Genomic DNA, 26138 nt, shown 5'->3' with positions numbered 1-26138 from the left:
TGTGCTCTGTGTGTGTGTATGTGTGTGTGTGTGTCTCCATGCATCTAGGTGTGAATAAGTTAACTGTGTACACAGTTCCCTGCTTTCCCGTGAACCTTCACTTAGAAGCTGCAGCTTCTGTTATATATATTTCTGCTTTGCCTTGTGGCTTTATAATTAAATCAATATATTATCTTCATACACACGTATTTATCCAATATAGAAACAGAAATTTACGGATGGAAAGAACCATAGGTCCAGGACATCGAGACAGCCTGCATCTGCGTAGGTATAACCAGAAATGTTATCGTTCTTACATGAGTATTTAGTGTGTCCATGAATTCTTTAAGAGTTGTAGAAATAGCGGAAGAAAATGGGACCAAAGTAATTGTTGATACGGGGAAATGTTATGACGATTGTGGGTTACTTCAACTTCACAATGTCTTTGAGCACATCTCTAAAATATAGTCTGTCATGGGAATTATGCATAGAAGGGGAGGCATGCATATACTTTGAGGATCAGTTAGAATATATTATGTCCAGCCTTCAGATGACATCACACCTTAGGTATGTAGCTGTGGCTCTGAAACAGTTGGGCTTAAACAGAAGCAGCTGGTCCTAAACCTACAGTGTTCTTTTTCAATCTTAAAGAAAATGTAATATAAAAGGAATGTGTTAAGGTGGTCAGCGGTGGAGTAGCACAGTTGTTCTCCCCTTGTGGAGATAAGCTTATGAGCAGAGTATTACACACCAGCCTAACTAGAGTCACACAGTTAGTTCATCCCATTATAACAAATGCAGTTTTTGGTTTTACATTGTCTTTTAATAATGTATCTGGAGAAAATTTTTTACATGGTAAAAATCAATATATGTAGAAGAAACGATATTAACTAGGAAGTTTCCAAATAGCCAGCCCCCAAATTCTAGTGTTTCCCAGGTGGGTAGAGTTGTTTGATAAAGTAACTTACAATAGAAGTACACTGAAAAGTAGCGACCTGCCTCTAGAATGTTCTGTTTTTGCCATATTTAAAAGTTCAGTCCTCTTAAAATTAAAGAAGAAAATACTTTTTCCTTTTATACTAAAATACATGGGACCCAATGCATGAAAAGCAAAAGCTCTGAGAAAAAAATTCAGTGGCTTTCTTCATACAATTCAAAACATGCTTTGAAGAGAAATCTATCTTCTTAAAAAATTCCCTCCCCCCAACTCCATTTACCTTGTTCTGTAAAAATGTTTTATGGTCACAGAGTTCTGAAGTTCCAGGTTATCATTAACAGTCCCAGAATACAGCAGTTAAGATAGCTAGACTTTGAATAATAAAATATAATACTATATCCATCCCCCCCCCACGTTTGTAAGTAATATTCATTCTTTTACATTTGAAATAGTGCACTTGTGATAATGAGGTTAATGCATTGGATTTTTTTTAACAAAAATAAAAGACTCATGAAAAACTGCATAAAATATTTATGGAAATGGAGTGTTTGAAGAGAAGCCAAAATTTAAGCTTATTTGCATGAATTCCGATCACAGTTTTAGTTGTTTTGCTGAAAATACTGCAAGTCATAACACTCAGATAAATGGCTCTGGGACCAAAGGCTACAACACCCAAAGCTTGGTGCTTTCATTTACATCAAGCCACTAGAAAACGCAAGCGCTGTTTTTATGCCTCAGTGTATAAGGAAGTACTGTGGAGAGGGTGGTTTGTCTGAGGAAAAACATTTATTGATAGAAGCAGAATATTTCAGTCTCTAATTTTATTCTAAGGATTGAGCATTCCATGGTGGACCATCCACATACAAGTTGAGACCACTGCCCAGGATAACTAGGATATAGGATATTCCAGGTGGGAAGCATAATACAGATATTCTCCCGTGTATGTTCAGTCTCACAAGAGACTGCAAACCCCAGAAGGCAGGTGATTACATTTCATATGGGTGAAATAGCATGTCACGCCAAATCGTTTTAATTCTGGAATTTTGTCACACACAATAAAAAGCAAATTGGAAAAAAAAGTACAAGAAAGTCTTCTGATTCTCACTTGAAACTTTGCTTTTCAAGAGTCCTCAAATCTTTTGACCCAAGGGTAAACACTTAGCAGAAACTTTGATACTTCAACTTTTTTTTTTATAAGAAGAGTGTTCATCCTTGTTGCGTCTATGACTCAATATGTGAGCGTAGCTACCACCGAATAAGCGAAAACAGGGATGCCATTAAATACCATCCTCTTCTGCATCTCAGGAAACGTAACTGCTCTATAATTGTACCCCTGTTTCATTGTCGTCAACTAATGTTGACCCGTAATTTGATCTCCTTATTCACAAAGCCTCTGCGTCACATCTCAAATCTACCCAGTAGGCTTCTCTTCCCTTGTCTCTTCACTTTTCTTTGTATCAGACACAAGAACCCCAGGAATTTTATGTCCCTGCTTTTTTCCTCTTCAATTCACTATGAAGCTAGGCTAAGTTTTCTTGCCTTTCTCTGCACCAACACACCTTCCCAAGCAGAAATCCCCCTCCGTCTTTAATCCTGCTGTGCCTGTGTCCATTTCTCTCCTCTCCCCAGCGTCTCGATTCATCCATTCTGGACTCTGCAGTATCTTCCTTGTGCAAACAGAGCATTAGAAGGCATTTTGAGGTGGGGTCGAAGTATGCAAGGGGTTTACCTGTGATAAAACTTAACAGAATAAACCCTCTTCCTTCCATTTATGAAAGCAGCCTTCTTGTCTTTGGGCTTAGAACACCTTACTGGAGTGAGAAACAGGTCTTCCTCGGCTTCTTCCAAGAGGGTTATATTTGAGGGAGTTGTGTGTGGTCTCAGACAGGCAGTTAGCGGGATGGAAATAGAAGGATGGTAAGTGCTGTGTTTTACATTTGGCAACTAGTTTAAATGTCCAAGTCTTCGCTTAGCATCTTTCTAGGTGTTGTAAGCTCAGATTGAAGGCTTTTTGAAAAACAATATTCTTTGTGTGAAGTCACCAAAAGGGACATGAGAGAGAGAGAGTGGGACAAGCAAGGTTTGTGAGGGCTGAGGATTTTGACTGAAGTATCAGAAGTGCCCTTTCTATACATTTGTGAATGAGTGTGAGTTTAATAAATTTAAAAACAAAGAGAACCATTCCACACTAATGACACAGAGCAAGCTAATATGCACAAACTCCAATTCATCTGGGCATTAGGTGGCTGTTAGGGTACTTTTTGTTCTGAGTTTTACAAGCACAGTGTAAATTACTTTCCCTGTAAAGAACTACAGAACTATAAGGCTATGGCTGATATTTAAGTGTTTGAGTGTATACTGATAATAGTGTGTAGTGTTACACCCAACAGTCACTAGACACCTGTACTTCTTTCTTGTTTGTCCCTTGACTTTTCTGCTAAGATGCTCTTCTGTCAGGGAACAGCAAAGCTGACTCTAGGCTTTGAAGTATACCTATGAAAATACTCCCTGGGAAGAAGAATTCTAACTGGCCTAGAACCTACAGTCTTCATAAAGGACATTTTCTTGAAGAATGTCATAGAATTGGTTGGCCCTGGCTTTCTATGGTCATTTCTTATCCTCTGTCTGGTGTTTTGATCCCCAGGAGGGCTGAGTGTCCATGGATCATCTGTATATTAGGGAAGCCCATTTATAAATTACATTTGTTTTTTATTCCAAAAAATAAAACCCCCTGTGTCCTCTTCTACTGAATTCCTTGTCATTTGTTAGTATGTTAAAAATCTATTTATACCTGTTTCAGTGATTCGCTGTTTTAAAACTCCCTCAACTATAATGAAGACTTTGTCTACAGAAACTAGATGGTCTACATAGAAAGAAATACTTAATCTGTTTGTTTTTCATCTTAACATGAATTTTACCATCTTTGTTCCTCTCTTCCCTCTGAGAATAGTGGCCACTCATTGCTACAGTTTGTCTTGACTTTTATCAGAAAGGTAAGCATTATGTTTGATCTTCAAGGTGTAGGAAAGGTGATTCAGCCCCATGAATAAATTTAGAAACAAAATAATATTTGCTTAGGGTGATTTATAAATAAATATGAGGCAACCATTGGTGCCAAGTGGAAACCTTCTCTTTGATTGCTACTTAAATCCATCCAGATTTAAACATGTAAACTTCTTGATTTGTATGAAGTAAGACATCTGTATTTGGTTTATTAAAACCTGCTGATGTCTCCAGAACTAAATTTGTTCCTATATAGGCCTCTGGGTAGCCGTAGCTAAAAAGCAGAGATGTATGGTTTTTGCTTGTTTGATTACCTGACTTCCAGCCCTGTACAGGTGTGCAGGAATAAATTAACATAAGCTACCTCTGACGAGCCACTGCATACATTAACAGCAGAGGTGAAGATGCGAAAACATGCTACCTGCCTCCTGTTTTCACCTTCCCAGCAGCGACATCCATTTTTGCCATCATTCTTGTTTAGAAAAGTTCTCTGTAAGTTTCCAAAGAGAGATTTTCAATAAATGCATATGATTTCACCAGGCAATACCTCCAAGAAATAAGCCACTTAGCACCAATTTAAGATAACTATTAGTGTATTTGCCCTAATACAATTAGCTGTCAAACAGTGTGTTAATCTTCTCCAAGTACGAGAAGAGAACACTTTTTAAGGCATCAGCTTTTTCGTTTCCTATATTTTTTGCCATCCAAACTGCAGCTCACCTTTACCAGAATTATTTTAAAAGGTAAAGTCATGTTGGTCCTCTGACTTTTAAAGGAAGACATTTTTTCCCCCTCTGTTACTCTTTTTAGTTTCACAATACAGCCAGGAGATCAATAGGTCTTTTGTACTTATCTCCATTACTTTCCATCAAAGGCAAACAAAATAAATTCCCCCTTCTGAGTAATTGCTAGTTGTGCCCTCCTCAAGCGAAACTTTGGTAGTAAGATAAACTTCAGTGTCATTCCTGTCTCGGGGGTTCTTTTTATATCCTGGGAGAAGGGCAGTGAGCAAAACGGCCTCCTTGTATCATGGGGAGAGACTCTGTCAAGCCTACCATGAGCCTCGGATCTTCCTAATGACCTCCTGCTGGCCCAGCTGGATGTAAGACAAGCTCATTTAAGCCTCTGCTGACCTTTCACTCCTCCAGCCCAAGAAGTACACCAATCACTTCCACCAAACTGCCTACCAACTAGACAACAAAGCTTAATGGTGAGCAAAGGACTTCCTGTCCATGATGCAAAGAAGTTCTTACAAATTTCTCTTGATAGGAGTACCATTAAATCTCTTGTGACTACATAACTTCCACTGCGTAAATGCTTCCATATACCCTGTATTCCTACCTTCCCTCAAAAGGAATGAGCTACTACTCTCTCCATCGGGAACTTGAAAATCCAGGCAGAAATAGCATTTAGATCAGCATGTACATACTGCATGCATAGGTGGTAATTTTCAAGATAGCACCACTTTGAAAGGGTCATCTTAATGATTTCTGTCTCCCTTGGGTTTCCCATCATCTATCTGATCCCCGGATAGACTTTTTTGGTCTCATTCTTTCTCATAATGATTCATTCTGAAGTAAGTAATTGTTCAATTCATTCTAAGTAATTGTTTTTGTAGATAGTCTTTTCTTTTTTAAAACAAATAAGAAAGGCCATTTCTCACCTGGAAGCAGGTTATGAAACTTCATATACATATTAGTATTTGCTTGTATCCTGCAAAAGTGGGTTCTCCATAAGGTAAGAAGCGTCTACCAGCCCTTTCTTGCTGAGTGATTTGTTGTTGTTGTGCTAAGGAAACAGACTTTTCTTTCTCTGTTGAAATTTCATTGTGAAGGTTGGGCTAGAAAGCCTTTCTTTTTTCTCTTTTTAAAAAGCCTTCTCAGAAATAATTTAATGTTTTTGCCGTAAGACTCCCACAAGCTTCAAATAAATGAATGTGGCAGAATATGAAAGGAGTTTACACTTGCCAAAAAATTACAATGTCATAAAAAAAGGATTTATTAACTTTGATTCTTGAGTGCCAAGATGTGTGTGTGTGCATGTGTGAGAGAGAAGCAAGCTGAGAAAGAGGAAAAAAGAATGCTTTTCAGGAAAGGACAATTTTTCTTCAGTTACTTAACAGAAAGCTACACTTTTTAAAAATACCTAGATTTTATGTCCCAATGCAAGCAGCTTGAATTAAAACAGGAGTTGTAAATTCCTGGTAGAAAGCTGTTATGCCTGAAGTGTTAGTGATCTTAACTCTAGTACTTTATGGAGTTTATTACTTCTTTTATTAACTAGGGGGGGAAAATGTTACCTACTTCTGGTTTAATTCTTTTTCTTGCTTGCTCTAATTATTTTGACTTTACCTTAGGAAAAAAAAAAAAAAAAGCTGTGTTTCTAACCTGAACATATGTAAGTGATGGCTCCAGTTTGCTATTGCATATATCAATTGGAATTATTGCCAGCTATTCAAAAACTATGCTAACGTTCTCATGTAAATGTATCCACATAAAGTATATGTGTGTTTATATGTGAACAACCACATAAATCAGAATATCAAAAGACAGATCGTTCTTAATTGCCAGAATAGACATCTTCATCTTGGGAAATGATGTATGAAGTTACTTTAGCACATGGATGGGAAATAAGATTTTTTTCAGTCAGAAGAGACAGATTTGGGCGATGAGAACGACAGACCTTCAGAAGTAAGCCTCCTGGGTCTGACGGCCAGCTAAGGGGAGCCGCTCGAACTCTGCTGGCTTTTTAGTCCGCTCTGTCACCAAGGGGGCACTGGGGGGTCAGTCCGCTCACTAGTAATTGTGTTTTACAGACTTCTAAAGCAATTGGCTCAGTCAGTCCCAATTCAATAAAAGTGGAGAGCAAGAGAGAGAGCACTTTTGTTCTATTTTTTACTTGAAATTATTTCATTCAGCAGTCTGTCTTTTTTATTACCAGGACTTGACATTAGCACTCCAAGCTATATTAGCATCCATTTCAGCAGTTCAGTAATGGTATTAAAAAAACACTTAACTTCAACGGTGAATGGCTGTATGACAGTACCATAAAAAATCCACATTAAAAAAAAAAAAACTTATGTATTTGTCCCAGCAAATTATTTTTCACTTGTTTAACCACTTCAAAGCTATGTTCTTGAGATGGGTTTTCAGGAAGAACCTTCTTGCTCTGAGAAGCAAGCAGTCAGCGGCGCTCTGTTGATTAGGGAATCAGGAGAAGAGGGAAAGAGAGAGCCAGTGGGGCGAGGGGAGGTAAAGATGCTGTTTACCCTGTAGTTAGATTACCTTCCATTCATCAGCAGAGATGGAATTGGCAACCTCAGAGCACCCAAGGTGAAATTCTTGGATCCTCATGCCTGGCTGGGATTTGATTTTTAACCCAGCACTCCCCAAACTTGGGAGCAGAGCCTAACTACTTTGGCACTGCAGTGTGCTCATAAATGACTACATTAGGTTCTAAATTTTGATTAAACATTCAGTAATTAATCAATGGTAGACATGAAGCAGTTGGCAAGGTCCAGAGCTGCAAAATGTTTAAGACATAAAACATTACGAAGTAATTAGAATATGCTCCTTCAAGAGAAGGATTGCCTTCAATAAAGAGGTAAATGATAGCATCCTGCTTATTGTGGACGTAGGCAGCCAGAGCAATATGATAAACTGCTGGAGATACACATATCAGTAATCATCCACATTATTAGTGCCATTAATCATAATTCCAAAAATATGACAGCAGCAGCCAACTTTTTGACCAATTTCGCTTCTGCCCGTTGGCCATTATAACTTCGCTAATAGACTGCAGAGCTCCTGTGCGTGGCAGTTTGCATTGAGAATGGAAGGTTAATTATATTTGAGCTGCTGATTTCTTCTCTCCTTGGAAAAGGCTTAGCACTTTGACAATCCCAAGAGCTCACTGTTGTTAAACCAGTAAAAGTACCTTATTGAAATTTTCTTTGTTGGTCAGGAACGAGGAGATGTTTCAAATGAGATGCGCCAGGCTGGGAAAGCTGCTAATGTTTCTTGCTTCGAAGTGATCCTTGGGCAACAAGATGAAGTCAGAGGTTTCTTTAGCTCGGTTTGCTCTCGTTTCTCTTCGGCAGATGGGTAGAAATTTCTGTGGTGATACACCAGGTGAATCCCACAAGATGCGTGGTGGTCTCAGTATGTATATATAGGACTAAGAAGTTGGGGGAAGTGGTTAATGGTATTGGAAGCAATAAGCACCGCTTTCGTACAGAATTCTGCTTCTATGGTTATGCTTGTGTCAATCAGGAGTAAAAAGAATTTCCGAAAAATCTGAATGTTTCTAAACATTGGAAGGTAGCATAGTTGTGTTGCTGGTTGCCTAACTGAAGTTTTCCTGTTGGTAGTTTTGACACCATTTAACCAAAGATATAAATTAGATTTTTGTGCATTCTGTTTGTTCCTGTGTCTTAAATAGTTTCATTTTCAACACAGAAGTCTAGATAAGGCCGTAGCTCAATTATAATATTGCCTACAAAATCCTGTCCCTTGGGAAATTCACACATCCCTAATGCTCTCTTTTTAAAAGATCACAAATTGTTTTAATGATATAAAACCTTCTTGGATAGTTAGGAAGTATTTCCTTTGAAAAAGATCTCAGAAAGAAACTGATGTTCCATGTTGTACACATTAGAAAAGAAAGCTTATTTTTAAATAGGAGAAGAAATTTGAATGTCAAGAGAAAAATGCATTCTTACTGCTTTGGAAATAGATATTCAGAACTCTTTGTATAAGATGGTAAAACATGGGATGGAAAACTGGAGAGTTAATTCATCCAGCGGAGAAGGCGATGGCACCCCACTCCAGTACTCTTGCCTGGAAAATCCCACGGACAGAGGAGCCTGGTAGGCTGCAGTCCACGGGGTCACTAAGAGTCGGACACAACTGAGCGACTTCACTTTCACTTTTCACTTTCATGCATTGGAGAAGGAAATGGCAGCCCACTCCAGTGTTCTTGCCTGGAGAATCCCAGGGACCGGGGAGCCTGGTGGGCTGCCATCTATGGGGTCGCACAGAGTCGGACACGACTGAAGTGACTTAGCAGGAGCAGCAGCAGCAGTTCATCCAGGGTAAATATACATCTCAAAATTGTAGCTCAGGTTTTATTCAAGTCCTTAAAAGATGCCGGGATGAATGGCTTTGCTTTCTCTTACCCAACAGTAGTAGTAAGCTGAGCACCATATGAGCTGCCTGATTGAGAAATTTTCCAAATGCTGTGAAAACATAATCCTATTCACAGTGTAACACACGTCTCACATTACAGTGCAACAGGTTATCTGTTGAATAATCAGCACCCTCGAGAAGCCTCGATGTGTCAGATACAGCTCAGAAGTAAAATGGTTAGGGAACAGCGTTGGATATCAATTCTGCACTTAACCTGAGCATCCAGCATAGACATTTTCCATCCACCAATCTTCCTTCCCACATGCCATCACCACATTAACATTTTTTAAGCATTCCACAGCAATGACAAATTGTTTTGTAGCCGTAGTGCCAGATTTAGTATGCGAGAGACACGTTCGCCTCTGCCAACAAACCAATAATTCTCACTAACATCTTCAGAGTTACAACATTTATAAAGTTGCAAAGTGGAGTAAACAAACCATCTGTTTGGCTTTTCCATATATGTCATGCTTTCTTATTAGCATATTACGATTCATTTAGTAAACAAATTTGGTGATTTCGTTCACGTCAAAGTTAGGTCGGAAGCTTGAAGATGATTAACATTCTTGGGACAGGCACATTAATACATTGCTTCCTCGGCAAAGTTAAATGGCTTCTCAGGAGAATCACCCCTTGTTGACAAGATGAGACTGTCAATTTGGTTTGCCTGCCACATTAGGGGCCGTAAGGGGATGGCAGGCTCTGAGAGAGGGGAGTCATGTAGGCAGCATAATTCACTGTGAATTGAGAAAAGAAGTCTAATTCTGATAAATGGTCGACCCCAATACATCCTACCTGTTATTACAACAGACGTGCCGTATCTGTGCAGTAAATTAGCTAAACCCCTAAAGAGTTTGGTGGGAGCTTATCTTCAAGTGAATAATTTGAATGGAGAGAGAACTGTCTGCGTGACCAGTATGGATGATTTGTTTTATATTGAAAGGGATTGAAGGGACTGGATTTCATACTTTTAATTTGTAAGAATTTGCTTAGGTTTTGTTTCTTGCATTTATCATGTACTTCTGTACTTTTGGGGGGTGGGAGGGGTTGAGCATTGTTCACTAAAATTTTACATTGAATTTCCTGAGCTGGGGATGGTTTTCAGATCTTTTGGAGAAAATCTTTAAATACTACCTTAGAGAGCACCTGCTCATTTTGCAAAAATGTATATACTATCAAAAATACCATGACTTCACAGGGCTATAAGTATACCACCATCAATAAATGGGAATACACATATTTTTGAGGCATTCAGGACAACAGGTAGTGTCATGGCAATCTAGATAAAAGAATAAATAAGGCACAGAAGTTTTAACTTTTCGTTTCTGTGGATTTGGAGAGCAGATTTACATTTCTGATCAGGAATATTGACTCAGTGTCCAACGATACACTCAAACCCAGCATCCAGATTTTATATTTTATATTACAGGTTGAATATAAATTTATGGATGCCCATATACATACATAAAAACACACGTACACTATTTATATGTGGTTGTATCTGCTGTGTATACTGCACTGTGATCATTCTGGACAGTTTGAGGTGTGTGCATGTGTGTGTGAAGTGGCAAAGATAAGAAGAAAAAATAAAGGCAAATGTTAGGTCAAAATGGAGCCTCAGTTCCATTTCACCTGGGGCACTGCAATTAATTATCAAGTATTTTGTTTCAGTTCAGTAAGTTTAGGATGGCTCAGAACTGATTAAGAACTAAGGTTAGATTGGGCTTCTTATGTAACCTATAGCTTGATACAGTTTGATGGCCACATTTTGACTTTCTTAGTCATGAGATTCTTATTTTTTAAAAAGTTCTTTGTATCTCAAAACCAAAGTTAAAATCGCAAAACATTTTTTCAGTGTGCTTAATTTTTTTTTTCTTTTTATGGTTAAACATTGCATTAAGTTGAACTAGGTATTTGAACAAGCTTAGAAAGGGAAATGTGAGGAAAGAAAAGCTCTAGATAGGACTGACTTTCTGTAAAGGGGGTTTGCATTTATTTGACTGTTGGATTTGCTGTCTTCTGTGGTTGCATGGTAAAATTTTCTTTTTTCAACTGAGATATAATTGACTTGTTTTTGTTAAAGAAACCAAAAAAAGAGTGGCAGTCCACTTTAATCTAGTGAGAGTGCTCCCACTACGCATTTCAAAGAGTAAATCTGATTTCATGACCTCTTCTATGTCATATAAGCTTCATTACCTTTTGCTTTTAAGGGTGCTCTTAGTTTTCAAGAGGCTTTGGTAAACTCAGTACAGAAATAGTAGGAATGACTGCAGAGGTCAGAAGAAACATTTCTGGTTCTAAGCATCGCCCGTTATAGGACTGTGTCATGCCCTAGTTATGTAGCATTACCTTGCACCACAGTGGGGTGTGAGAAGGTCAGGATTATCCTCTGCCATATTATCTGTGTCTTTTCTTAAATCTTTAGGTACATGTTTCCAATCTTGGAATCATCTTTTTCACTTCTATAATTTGTTTTGGGAAAAGTTTCTTTAAGACTCTGTCTATTACTGATTGAAGTCAAATAAACGTACTTTTAATTATGTCCATGTGCAAAGTATTGGTTGATCAAAAGTTAGAGTATTTCCATCAGATGTGATGGGGAAATCCGAATGAACTTTTTGGTCAACCCAGTATTCTATTTGAGCAGCAAGAGACTTGAGGTTGAATAAGATATAGTTTGTGTTCTTAAAAGTGAGCATCATGGAACTACATTTTGGCCTACTGTCTTGACGGGATCCCCAGTAAGATCAGATCCTTCCTCCCTCTACTTATCAACTTACCTTCTGTTTTCATCCATCTTTTTTTTCTCTCTAAGAGGAAGCTGCCTCCTCATATTGGTATTACCTACCTAATACCCAGTCAACGCACATAGAAACAGCTTTTGTACTGCTGACATTCTTATATAGTAAGTTCTCATACAGTTTTAGTTCATGGTTATTTTTTCCTCTTTTCTGGAGACAAATATTCAGAACATTAGGTTCATTTTCTAGAAAAACTCATCTCTGGAGAACTCCACATCTGTTCCTTTCTGGAGCCCTCCTGCTCCTTATTGCAGACAGTTGCCCCCTGCTTCCTCTGCAGGGGGTCCTCCCATTTCCAGCACACTCTCTGGTCTTCTTCCACTTTTTGGAATCCTCTTCCTTGGATACCTGAGAGTCTCCTGGTGACTTCTTTCTGTGTCTTTTCATCTTCCTTTGCACCTGTCTAGGTTTTGCTGGTCCGTGTAAACTTGTAAGCTGCTGTTAACTCCTGGTCTCCGTCTCTTCTCCTCGGTAGTGTTTTGTGGCAGCTCATGGTTTGGACTGACTGAGTCCAAGTCTGTTAACATCAGGCGCTGCATTTTGTCCATCCTGTGGAGGCAAAGCTAACCTCCTGAGGTACAGGATCACGACTCTCTCAAGAGTCTATCTCTTCTCCCTCCTCTTGCTTTGCCTCTTTCCACTCCAGTAATACTGGAAGTTAAGTTAGAATAGCTCCAAGCCCACCATCAGGAGAGTAAACCAGTAAGCTTTCCACCGCACGTTCTTCCTATCCCTACTTCTCGTATTTTGCATATGGTATTTAGGAAGATTATTACACAAAAATGAAATAGATTAAGAAATGAACATAAAAGAATCAATCCTCTTGAACTGTGGTTGCATAATGGAAATCGACTACCACGAATGAACCCATGTACTGAAGTTATGAACAGCAGAGCTAATGCACTGCCATGAGTTCATCTTTATTATTGCATTACACCTGAATCAATTGATAAAGTAGCTTTTTTTTTTTAAAGGCAAGGATGGCACTTAATTGAATAAAAGTCAATGTAATTGTATTAGCAGAGGCCAACAGTACTGCTGACAGCGGAAAAGGGACACTGTTGAACCGAGTGCCAGGGCTGGTCTACACATTTCTGCACATCATTTGGTTGACAGATATTGAGGGCTGGTACCTCATCTAATTAGATTACGGATTTCTATTGCTGTAAGTGAGACATGAAGAGAAACATCTCTTCCTGGTAACACAACAGTGGAGATGTGTAATTTCACAAGTCATCTCAGGGAAGATGTGTCCATCTGGGGATCAGTGTGTCCTTTTGTCAATGTTAATTTATTCTTCCTTATTCAGTGTGTCTTGATGTGACTGCTGTATGTCTGGCTGCTGTTTTCTCAGCAGTGAATCTAGGAAGCGGTAACTGCAGATGTGTGAGAAGCAGCAGAGTTCTAGATTAAAGTCATCGCAAAATGTGTGTTTGTGAAATTAAGAAAGGGAGGGGAGGGTGTTAAAAATAATACACAGAGGGGTAGGATTTTGCGAGCTGCTTATGGTTGGCAGGTTGTTTTATCAATGGAGTAATGGTACATACTGTAACTCTATTTCCACGTTCTTGTAATAACTCTGGTGGTGTCATACCCACATGTCAAGGGGAAAGATTTCTCAGTAGGCATTTCCTGCACTCTGCTTAACAACCTGCATTTGGAATCATCTGCCATCTGACACCAAGGAGACGGGGCGCGACTGTCAGAGCAGGGACCCTGGGGACCACTTCTGTTTATCATTCACATATCCGCAACACTGCATGCATCTGTATAGAACTCATTTATGGATGACGATGATGCTGTGAATTTGGTCTAATTTATGACTTTTGGATGATGCGGCTGATCTGAAAATCATCAAGACAGCATATGAAATGATCGCTTATGACAGAAAATGATTTTTTGATCAGAACATTTTAAATCCCTATGTTATTGTTTAAGTTTTTTTTTCCAAACCAGATGTCTAGAATGTGAATTTGTTTTCTCTCTCTCTCCTTCTCTCTCTTTTTCTCTCTCTGTCTCTCATTCTTGCTTTCTTTTGTGATCGATTTAGCAAAAGATTAGAAAGCTGATCTTATTATCACAAGGTAAGCTCAGCCGTTCTAAGTGCAGTGCAGAGGGGGCCGCCACCCCTCTGCCCCTTCAAACCCAGAGTGCTAATATATTGTCTTGTGTGGAAAGGTGGAACGTGTTTCCCACCTTTCTTGTCTCTGAGGCACATACCTCTCAACCATCTCTAAGAAATATTAGCCACGCTTGTCACTGAATGGTGTGACTCATTTTGGATTTTCCATACTTTTTAATTATAATCAGCAGGTCTGTCAAACTTGATCCAGGCCATTCTAGGTCATTTCTATTATCACAATTAACTTCTCCAAGATGTAGAGCTTCCACCATTATTGAGAAGCTTTTATGCATCTGTATTTATTTATTGGTTTGCTTTTTGGAAGGGTAGCCTTCAATTTAGACACTTGTCAAACATAAGCCTTTGCAGGTGGAGAGAGGTATATGCCCAAGGGCACTTTAAAAATAAATGGGGGATGTAAATACTAAGTCAATGTTTTCAGATAGATAATAACCTATCAGGCTTTGTAAATCATGACATCCCTATGGATGCTCTGGAACAAATCTTGGGTTTTTTTTTTTCTTTATATATATATATACAAGCAAAGCACTCAGTGAGTACAGTGTAAGTTTTGCTTGCCTAAGAAGTATGGATTCCAATTATTAAAATGGAGGGACCATGTGTTATTATTGTGCTTGAAATTTTTTTTTAATATTTATTGTGTGTGGGGTTTTTTTCTTTTTTGGTCCCTTTTTTTTTCTGTTGGGTGTGATTTTTTTTTTTTAATGGGAGGGGTGGATTTTATTTACTAAGCCAACTTCTGTTTTTCACCTTTTCTTAAGATTAAAGTTTACAACTTGGAATTACTTGAAATATTATTTTTAACTCTGAAATATAGCAGCTTCTGAAGATAAATGTATTTTACTATTAGATTTAGCTGATCTCCCAAATCATTCTTAAAAAGGGGATTTATATTAAAGATAGTGTGTAACCCTATTTTTATTAAATAAACTGCTAACCTTTTAAGCTAAATTATTTTCTTAAATGAGGAAGATGAGGGGGAACAAGTTATTTTTTGTCAAGTGAATTCTAAATTATCTAAACCATTTACTTTTTTTTTAAGGAATCCTTTTCATACCTCTAAAGTGTTTGCTGTAGAAAAAAGGGGGTTTCTTTCTGTTTGTAGGTAAATTCAAATTATTTGGACAAGCAGAAAGTTTCCATTTGTTTATCATATTCAGTATATTTTTTCAAATATCTGCTGTGAGATTCTCTGCAGCTGATGCTGCTACAGAGTGAAAGGAACAGAACAATCATTCAGAAAAAGGTGCGTGGGTTTGCTTTCATCCTTCCATTGAGGACTTTCACTCTTATAAAAATTATGTTAATGAAGAGCTCCCCTTATTGCACTCCCCACTGCCACTTACTCCCTAATCCTGAGGATGTAGGAAAATGCTTGCTTTTTACGATAATGTCATTAGCAATGAATGCGCTTAGGTGATGCCTGGCGGAAACTGAATCAATTTTAAAATGCTCTCTTTTTTCTCGCCCTCTCCACTCCCTGTACACCTACCCGCCCCCCCTTCCCTCTTGTTTTCCTAGACACAGTGCCAACATAAATCTGCATCGTAAACTGTTGACCAAAGAACTCGATGACATGGGCCTGGACTCATCACAGCCCTCCCTTAGCAAGGACCTCCGGGATGAATTTTTGATGAAGATCTATGGTGCCCAGCACCCCCTGGGGCTTGACATCAGGGAAGACGCCTCCTCTCCCGCGGGGACGGAAGACTCCCACCTGAACGGGTATGGGAGGGGCATGGCGGAGGACTACATGGTCCTGGACCTGAGCACCACCTCCAGCCTCCAGTCCAGCAGCAGCATCCATTCCTCCAGAGAATCCGATGCCGGCAGCGATGAGGGGATTCTCCTGGACGACATTGACGGGGCGAGTGACAGCGGGGAGTCGGCGCACAAGGCTGAGGCCCCCACCCTCCCTGGCGGCCTCGGGGCTGACGTTTCAGGGTCTCTGATGTTCAACAGCTTGTCCGGGAGCACTGGTGGGATCATGTGTAACATTTGCCACAAGATGTACAGCAACAAGGGGACGCTGAGGGTGCACTACAAAACCGTGCATCTGCGAGAGATGCACAAGTGCAAAGTCCCCGGTTGCAATATGATGTTTTCCTCTGTGCGAAGCCGGAATCGGCACAGTCAGAACCCTAACCTCCACAAAAACATTCCCTTCACTGCAGTAGATTAGCCTCAGAACGGACACTACAAATGCCAGCTCTCACCAGACGGCCTATGTATCTGAACTGCCATAGTCGGTGTGTGCTTGTGTACTTGGGGGAGGGTGTGTGTGTGTGTGTGTACACACACGTATACCTGTGTCTACACACACACACACATTTTCTTTAGATTATAAGAAGATAAACACTAGGTGCTTTTGAAATTTTGTCTTTTTCCTTTATAGTTTTGAGAAAGAAGTCAGATCTTTAATTTAGAGGTGAAACAAAGTACCCTTTAAATACACATGCACACACACATAAAAGCGTGCAACTAGCCCAGACTTTGACAGAATAACAATTTTTGGTCCTCTCCAAAGAGACGATTTGTTGTACCTATGACTGTTGCCTGCAGAGAGATAAAGGGGGCGGGGGGACACAAAAAAGGAACTTCTTATAGTTGTCTTTTGTGAACTTTAAGGTTTTGAGAGAATCTTCATTTAGAGCATGGCAGATTCACCTGTAAATATTTAGGCTTCAGAGGCCAATGATGTAAAACAATTGTATTGATGGTTGTTTAACTCTTTTGTTTAATTTTTACAGTTACATCCAGCTGTTAGATATACAGGAAAAAAAATAGTTTGCTGGCTAGCTCTATTCATTTATGTTAGCATTAATGCACATTTTTTAAGGAAAAAAAAACATGGTCTTGTTTTTACTACCTGCTAGATATAGTGATAAAGAGGTGCTGGCATGCCTTACAGCACAGATCTGATTTTTTAAAATGTCCTGTACTAGTACATAAATCCAGTCATGCACTTTTTTTCATACACTACAAGGGGATGTGTAATATCCATGCTTCTTTTTTATCCTTAAACTATTGCCATACTTCAAGTAAGTGTCTTTTTTAAAAAATTCACTTGTATAAAAATGGTCTGGTCAGTATAGGGCACAAATGCCAAACAAAAGTATTAGTGTTAACACAAAACTGCCAACTTTGCACAAGTTTCCAGAAAAGAAAATACAATTAGTCACTCAACATAACCACAGGCCAATTTGTCGGCCACCAGAAACCCGCTTTAAAAAAAAAACACTTGGTGATGCTTTCAAGTGCCGAATGTTATTACAATCAACATTGTATCCTTCTTGCTTATATGTTAAGTTACATAAAAGGAAAACAAAGTGATGCGTGTGAAACAGCCAAGGCATTTATTCTTTAGAGGCAGGATAATATTTCAGGATACAAAAGCCCAGATTACTCACTGTGGAGCAAAGCTGAATACAGTGAAAGAGCTGAATGCTCATGCGAAAGGACCTGACCCTTCTCCATTAAAAAGAAGGAAAGGTCTGAACTGAGTGGGTCTGTTATGTGGCTGTGTAATTTGTCACAAGTACTGCAGTAGTACTATGATTCAGGCTGGTTTGATAGACAAAATCAAAAGACGTTTAATGGTAGAGGCAGCAGTACTTGGAAGCTTTGCAAACATGTGCTGAACTTGAACTAAGCAATACTCCGTTCTGAGCAGCCAGAAGGGGGTTTAAAATAGGATCTCTCACCGTTTAGTGTTTTGCGTTTCCCCACGCGATTTGTCAGAGAGAAATGAAAGCAAGCCTGAAACCCAGCAATCGAGAGTGAGAAAGAGCAGGGAGAGGATTCTCCAAACCTTTTTTGTTTTGTTTTATTTTGTTTCCGATGTTTACACATGTTGCCTGAGCTGGTTAACCACATCGGCAGCCTCAGCTACCACAACATACTGACTAAATGATGATATTTACTCAGATTCAATCTGCAGCCAAAACCATTAGGGTGTGCATTGCAGACAGTGTTTTGTTGTCTTTTTTTTTTTTTTTAAGTGGAGGGGGAAAAAGATAAACAAGGCATATTTTGTCGAACAGGACACAATAATTTAAAGAGAATGTATTTCTTTTCTGCATTTAAGGGCCTCAAACATTTCTTTCATCAGTCTAAAAGTTAGAAATACTCCCTTTGTCTTAACTTTTTAATGGCATTTCCATTTTCCATACATTTAGTAATTATTTTTTTCTAGGTTCACATCAGCATTCACTTCCGTTAAATTTGCCAAAGGAAACTGTTACTATGTTTCTCTTGTTATTATTCCTGTAGGATTTATTGTACCTCAGTATTTATTGTTTCCAAAAATAAGCATCATTAGTTGAGGCTTCAGTATTTTTGTGTGAAAATTTCAGAAACAATGGAATCTTAACATAAGCTAGATGTGTCTAGCAGCTTTATCTTTTCATCTCCTTCAGAGGATGCTATGGGGTTCATTTAATTTTTCATTTGTTCTACAGTGAGGAGAGACCAAAAGTATTTGCAGTACAAAAGAAACTATATCAAACACTATGTTTTAATGACAAATGTTTACGGTAAAAAAGCTGAGGAATTAGTGCTAACCATTTTTGTTTTTCTTGTACCTTTGAATTCCCCAAAGTCTTAATTGCTTTATTTCAGTGTTGTTAAACTGAATAGACAGAGATGTTTTCCTTTGTTTTATACCATATAAGACTCTGTACAGTATGTTTGTGGAAGATTGAACTAGAATAATGAAAATTTGTTTGCAAACATTTTGGTCCTCTTAGCCTTCTCTGTGTTGCGCTATTGCCCCATTAACCAAATGGTTTGATTCCAGAAGGGTGGAAAAATATTTTGTTGGTATCCCAGCAAAAGATTATAGAAACGCTAGCTTTACAAGTGTACATAGACCAAATGACACTTTTATGAAATAACACATTTTCAGCGATTTTTAACAATTACACTCTCAGTTGAGATATTAGAACTCAGCTTGTACAAAATCAGTGCTTAGTCTGTTTAATGTCAACTGAAAGGGCAAAGAGCCCTAATGAGTGAATTACATAGCTGTCAGCAGGTCACAACAAAGGAACCAGGCTTAGAACAAGTGTTTGTTACTCACCACAAACCAGGCTGATGTGGATAGCCAGTTAGAATAAGCCCAGAAGTAACAAGATTCTCAAGCAGAATTTCCATTGCTCAGAAGCATGAATGTGTTCACCTGCCTTTTGTTGGAGAAATGACCATGAGTCCTGGACAACCTGCCCTTTTTAAGTCTCTCCTCTCTTTGCTACTAGTTTTGTGCCTCAAGTGCCCACATGTTATGGTGGCCTTTTAAGTGGGTGTATAATATTTTCCAGTTTAAAGCCTAATTGCTTAAAAGGGACAGGGGGAGTGGACAGAAGTGGTCCATAAGATGTAGGATCATGAAAACATACATTTCTTCTAGTCCCAGAGTGTTGCTTGCTCTTGGGTGTGTGCCTGAGTGCAGTGTTTTGACTTAACTCTAAATCTAGTTAAGATGGTGACCCCAAGGCTTATCTGCAAATGGGAAGGATGATGTGATCACCATTTTAACCACTGAGCCCTTCCTCTCTGTCCATTCATACTCATTTCTTTTTTCATAGGAGTGTTCTGTTGTGACACAGGCTCTGTCCAGCTGCATCCATGCTAGGGCAGCTGAAAAAGGAATAGGATGCAGTGTTTCATCCAAGCAACCTTTTTCCCCCATTTGATTCATTTTAACCAGCATTCTGTCACAGGTACAAAACTGGGCAGTATTATTAACATGCATGTTTGCTAGGTGGTATTGAAATGTTCTGTTTTGATCATTTTAAGCTATATGTTTTTAAGGATCAGAAAGGCTTAGTCTCCTTTAAGGATTGTCTGTGTGTTGTAAAAGGGGATGACCCGGAGCAAGAACAACAAGAGATAATAAATAATTTGGTGTTTAAAATGTGATAAAAAGCATGACGTTTTTCGTTCTGCTATGAATTGTATAGAAATAAGTCTGTGCATCTCAGATCTTAGTCCAGGCTGATACCTTTTAAAGCTGGCAAATATCTCTTTTGAAATTGTTTTTAGCACAATGGCACCACTGTCCTTATAGTGTAATTTCTTTGGTCATGAATTCCCAGGCCCTTCCAGTAGGAGGAGAAAGGCACATAACTGGTTAATAGCCTGTTAGTGTGTGTGTGCATATATAATATATACATATATTATATATATATATTGCTATTTTTTAGAAAAAGGCAAGCTTTGAATATATCAAGAAGGGGGCTGTTGCAGAGGCATTCTCCTCATTTTACTCAGGGGAAACCATGCACTAGGTTCCCACCAAATAAAAAGTGACCTTTTGTTCCTTTTCCTCTGTACACACCCCTCATGTGTGCCAAGCAAATGAGAACAGAGGCCCTTGGGAATTAAAACAGAAAGAAGCCAGTAACCAGATAGAGATGGACATGCTGCTGACTGCCAGCCGTTGACCTGAGCAGTCCTAACTTGCACTTGGTCTTTAGTGTTGGGCTAGATCGACTAAGTAAATAAGTGTCAGCTGTCATAAGACACGCTACATCTACTGTCATATGAAACAAATCAGCCAGAAGATACTTTCTTTGATCTTATGGACACGCTCCTTCTCTTGAGCTTTGCAAAAATTATGACAAATTTTGAGGTTTAGGAAAATCACTTACGTTTCACCCAGACTTGGAATATTTAGAGGAGTTTGCTTCTCCTCCTCATTCTCTGTGTTTCTAATGGGAGGGGTTGAAATAAGTATGGAGGGCATTCGGAGACGGGTGCCACAGAGACTGGAGGGATCACAGTTTTTTACAGTGAAGTGAGGGGTGTTCAGTAGAGGACTCGTACCTGTCCTGGTTTGAAGATAACTAGAAAAGAAAATGGTGAACACGCTGAAAGGAGGCAGTCAAGAGGAACGTCCGGTGCAGCTCAGCCTAGCAGTGGGTGGGAGCGGATCCATGCAGTGCATCCCAGAGCACCCCATGACCAGGTGCCTCACTGAATCCTAGTCTGAGAAGGGAAGAGGAAAGCAAGAGTGCTGCCTGGAGTAGCTCAAGTCCCAGCCAGGTCAGGCACTTAGTGGCGGGGTGGGGGTGGGGTGTTCTTTTTTTCTTACTTTTGGAGTGGAAGTGATGCTCAAGTCCCTTAGGGAACTAAAAGATCCATTGGGTCTACCAGATCCTAGAAAAGGCTGGTGGTCAGACCAAGCCCTAGTTGTGCTGAGGGGAAAGGCATGATTGCCAGTGTAGGTCCGTTCTTCCTCCATCGTGACTGTGGCTTGCCCCCGTAGCCGCGGTTGTGCTGCTCTTTGGCTGCAAAGATCTCTTGATCAAAATGTGAGCTCATTCACCTTCCTACAGGCATAAAAGCAACTTTGCTGCTTTCGCGTTTTCCCTCCAGGCCAAACCATGTGTGGTAGGTAGCTTTCCTCATGTTAGCATCAGGCCACATCTGCTCTGTCCCAAAGGCATTTCCCTTCCCTCTAGTCAGGACTTGCTCACTGTACACGGTACTTTTCCATTAGTATTGTGTAAATCCAGCTGTACAACTGACTGGTGGGTTAATGTAACATCACTGTTGCCCAGACACCCATCCTCTCCTGTATCCTCCCATCATCCTTATTCTTCCCACATCTTGCACAAGATGAGGTTTATGGTCATTCGGCAATAACTGGACATCAACTGCTATCTTTTTGGCATTTGTCGAAAAATCCAAATGCCTGATCACAGGGGGTTTAAAGAAAAAAAAAAAAACTAAACATTTTTACAAGTACACTGAATTGGATCAGCATTATTGTTCATTATAATGCTATATATTTTTTTGAAGTAACATACTATAGTTGTCATAAAACTATCTTTATTCTTCTCCTCTGAAGTGTTGTTGTAAATTCACTTGACCTTTACCGCAAGCAAAAAAAAAAAAATCTTTTCTATATAGAGTATCAAGACAAGGCTCAGTTTGTAACAAATAGTGGACCATTACAAAAGAGGAAACGGAAAAAGCCAGGCTGAGCAGCGAGAAGCTTCAGTTCAATTTCACCTCATATCTTTCTAATAACTTACTTGTCACTTTATTACCTTCCAGTAATGTGAACGCTGCTGACAAGACTGTCACACTAACAGCAGACAACACCCTGTCTGCTTCAGCCCCAGCTCTGCTGGCTACTTATTGCCCTGGCCCTGAAGGGACACAAACTAATAGTGTGCTTTCCAGTTCAGCACTTGGCCATCAAATATAAAAGGATGCGTAATTGCCTGTTTATCCCTTGTGAAGGGGAAATTGAGTACAAGGGCTAGGCTTTCCCACTGAGTTCCCCGATGCACACACATCCACAGTCAGTCTCTCCCTCCCTCCCTTCACCTCCTCCCAGCATACGAGCACGTACGCACACCCACTAAACTGTATCTCTGGTAAGCCCACAGCTGCCTTGCGGTGCCCTCTCCAGCTATTAAATGCACAGTAACAAGACTACTTCTTAAATAAAGGGTCAGTAGAGAAATTCTGGCTTTGACAGCATCCTCTGGGTCTTTGGAAACTTAAGTATTGCAATTCTAAGCCCGTGTATTTTGGGAGTATTGGGTATGGCCCCATAATTAGAACAAATTTTCTACAAGTCAGTGGCAAAAGTGGGATTAGATTGCCCCATGTTCTGTAAATAAAGAACTAAGATGTTTTTCCTCTCCTTCAAAAAGTGCACGTGCTGTAAACAAATTGGTTGTGCTTGGTGGTTTGAAAAAAAAATTTTTAGTTTTGGCCTCCAACCAGTAGTCTAGATGTACACAGGTTTCTTGCTGTGACAACCTCCAAATCCATAGTGTAACAAGACAGATTTACCTTCAATTGGACTGACAATCTGAAAAAAAAAATAATAAGGCACAGGGACTTTGAGTTTAATCACTAAAACAGGGACTATCCTATATGTAGAAAGTAAATTCTCCACTTTGGGAGAATTTGGGTAATTATAAGCACATGAGCTTTACAAAATCAAGTACGAGGGGACAAACGGTGCAAAGAAAAATCACGTGAAAATGTGATCTTCCCAAACATCTTGAGCCCAAATAACATATATATAAGTATTGGCTGCTATTTTTGTATACTGAACTACTTAAAGGATCATAACGGTGGCTAGTTAGTGGCTAAATGAAGTATAAGATCTCAGTCTGCCTCTTCCTTGGGGAATTAGGGGATACCCTGCTTCTTTCTAAACCCTCCTGCAGCGGGTCTGATACATGCTGTTGATCCCACCCCCTCACCCCCACTGACTTTAAACAGTCACATTTTAGATCTATGTCAAAAAATAAGACACATGGAGGTGTCATCTTTGATGCAAACTTTTGGAAAGAGAAAAGTGGCAGATTAAGAGAGAGACAAAGATCTACATAGACAAACCCGTGCTAAAATAATTGTACTAAGCAATGTGCGGACTGGGCAGAAAAGCACTTTGAGTAAGGATTCTTGCGGTCAGGGAAAAAGCAGTTGATGTTTTTTTAAGTTCTCCCAGTATGTATATATTACAATCATTTAGCAAACATCTTAAGAGAAAATTAAAAATTCAGTTGCCAAAATTGCACAGATTATTCAATATTAACTGTACCCCCACCCCCTGCACTTAACAGGGATGCTTAAGGACAGTTTTAATTGTTTTAGCATATTTTTAACTTCCTTTTTCTAAGATTCTTTGAAGGAAAGGAAGAATGGAAAAAGGTATTTTAACAAAAATGGAAAGAAATAGTATAAAACTATATTTCTTAAAGTATGCAAGAGCTATACCAAGACTTTATAAGGCTTCCTGTTGCCAAACGCGATGCTGAAATAATGCACAAGAAGGCACATCAATCCAGTACCAACCGGCTCTGCCCACTGCTGTTACAAAGTGCAGGACTGAGAGGCGGCCCCAGGGGTGAAGGGGCCTATCTGGGTCAGACAGCTCCACTCCTCTGGCCCTGGAAACGTTTTCCACAAGGGGAGAAAAGACCAGCCCTCTTGGTAGACCTACCCCAAGGTGAGCTGACCTGGCCCTGTTTCCGCAGGAGCCCGCCCTTCCCACTCCAGGAGACAGAGCACCCTGGCCTGCCTGTGAATCAGTGCCGTGGCCAAGACGACAGTGACTCATGCGGCATGATGCTCTTGATTCTCAGACAACATGCTCAGCTAACAGGCTCACTTGAGATGTATAAACCAAGTTGACTGTTTGTTTTCATCTAGTACTCAATTTGGAGTGTTTTTGCATGTCTTTGTACAGATCCACTCCTCTCGTTGCCCATCTTAATCTCCCCTGACTTCTCCATTATCTTTCCACTACTGCCTTTTCTTCTTCTTCTGATCTCACCCACCCCTCTTCAAAGAAAATCTTTTCTGAAGCAAGAAGGTAGAACACTCCCTCCTTCATCTGGATTTTGATCGCTCTGGAAACATTTGTGTGTTCCACCCTGTCTGGGGTTTACATAACGTGAATTAAGTGAATGAGATGTTCTAGTATTATATATTAACCTGATATGACTAAGATTTATAATATATGGTGCTCTCCCTTTCCTGAGCAAACTTTGGTTCTGCTGCCCTGCAGAAAAGTCTCCACCATTTTCCTACCAATGCCAGTATGAACAGGGCAGGAGAGCTAAACATGGGTACCCGGAGGTCAGAGGGGTGAGGGAGGTGGAGAAACCAGGAGAAGATGTGAGTCTGAGGCCTCCCTGGGCCTTTCCTCAACGGTGGAGGTGAGTCAATACTTCAGGAAAGCAGGCTCTCAGATCTCAAATGCTCTTCATTGACTAAGCCTTTTAGAACTAGCAAGATTCCCTCACCTGGTTGAGAGAATAGATAACTTTCTTACTCACCCCAAACCCAATGGTGTGTCTTGCTAACAAAAACACTGGACACAACCCTCCTATTTGACAGCAAAATTGGCCAAAGGGAACTGAAATAATCTTAAGGAAAAGGAATGTTCCCTAAGATAGGTCCTCTTCCCCACCCCCTCCCCTGGAGTTTGTTGGGGGGGAGGGGCTGTGCTTTTTGTTGTTTCTGTCCTCCTCTGCATCAAACCAGCCTCTTCTGCCCAGCCTGTCACAGAACCAAAGTCTGCACTACGAAAGGGGTCAGCACCCAGGGACGGGCACAGCTTACATCACCCTGATCTGATCATTGTGACGTCGGTAGCTTCATAAATGCTGTATGTACCTTGAACAAGGGTTTTGTCTTTGTTTTTTCTTAGTAGTTTAAGGGAATTAAAAGTTTTTATTTGCCGTTTCCTTTGTTGTATTTTCTGTACTATAACTGTCTACAGTATGTCTTTTTGCATAAAATGCATAAGGGTTTGGGGATGTAAATGGAATTTTATTCATATTTTGTCCAAATACCTCTTGTAATTTGTATCAAAATTCTTGTACAATTTTTATATTAAAGATTTATCAGTCACTGATCTCTTCTTACCTCCTTGATTTGAAGAAACCTCAACCAACTCCAAGAGACCACTATGAAATACACCAAGACACACTTTAGCTTACATTGTGATTCACCCTTATTTAAGCTCCTGTGTTAGATAACTTGGTCTCCTTTTTGGACTGAATCATGCTATTATTGAACACACTTCTTAGGAAGATCAAATTCATCTTATGCTCAGATAGCCAAGCTGAGTCAGAGCCCCAGAGATCCTAGTCAGTCACTTCCAGTGGAGCCCAGCAAACACTGTCTCTTTCATCACTAAAGCTATCCCTTTGGGGATGTTTTTCCAGTGTCTCCAGAATTTCCTTTCCCAGAAGCCTTGGCCCAAGATCTTTTAAGGAAAGGAAGACCTTAAGTATCTTTGCACCTTGGCCTTCTGTAAATAGCTTCCACCCTGACCTTGGGAAATTTGTGGACAGCAGCTAGCAGGATGATAACTATATAGTTTTTCAAACTAGATGTCTGTGTTTTGGTTTATATTCTCTTGACAATGGTTTTCTGCAGGTTGGGCTTTTGTCGTCTAGAACTAAAACTAGCAGATGGAGAGAGGTCATCATCGGCCACATCTCTTGCCACACTGCTTGAGGCCAGTGGGAAGAACCATACAGGCTGCTTCTGACTCCGCGATTGTTTAATATCACCCCCACCTCTTAAACCAATTCTAGCTTAACAGT

The 26138-nt window shown here is 39.8% G+C and overlaps 1 protein-coding gene across 15 annotated transcripts in view; it reads left to right on the top strand.

Moving 5' to 3' along the window:
• Positions 1 to 25441, top strand: part of BNC2 (basonuclin zinc finger protein 2) — a 485878-nt gene extending 460437 nt beyond the window's left edge. For 7 of the 15 annotated variants that reach the window (XM_042243470.2, XM_042243469.2, XM_042243468.2 and 4 more), the window contains one exon: positions 15571 to 25441. In XM_042243470.2, the coding sequence (XP_042099404.1) occupies positions 15571 to 16231 (661 nt within the window). In that variant the 3' untranslated portion in view covers positions 16232 to 25441. Of the gene's footprint in view, positions 1 to 202; positions 12690 to 13956; positions 13991 to 15570 lie in introns of those variants that run through there. The other 8 variants (XM_060409514.1, XM_060409510.1, XM_042243467.2 and 5 more) reach the window with 3 other exon arrangements.
• The last annotated feature ends 697 nt before the right edge of the window (positions 25442 to 26138 follow it).

Source organism: Ovis aries, chromosome 2, assembly GCF_016772045.2.
Source record: "Ovis aries strain OAR_USU_Benz2616 breed Rambouillet chromosome 2, ARS-UI_Ramb_v3.0, whole genome shotgun sequence".
NCBI classification, from domain to species: Eukaryota; Metazoa; Chordata; class Mammalia; order Artiodactyla; family Bovidae; genus Ovis; species Ovis aries.
This window is presented reverse-complemented; position numbering and strand designations above follow the sequence as displayed.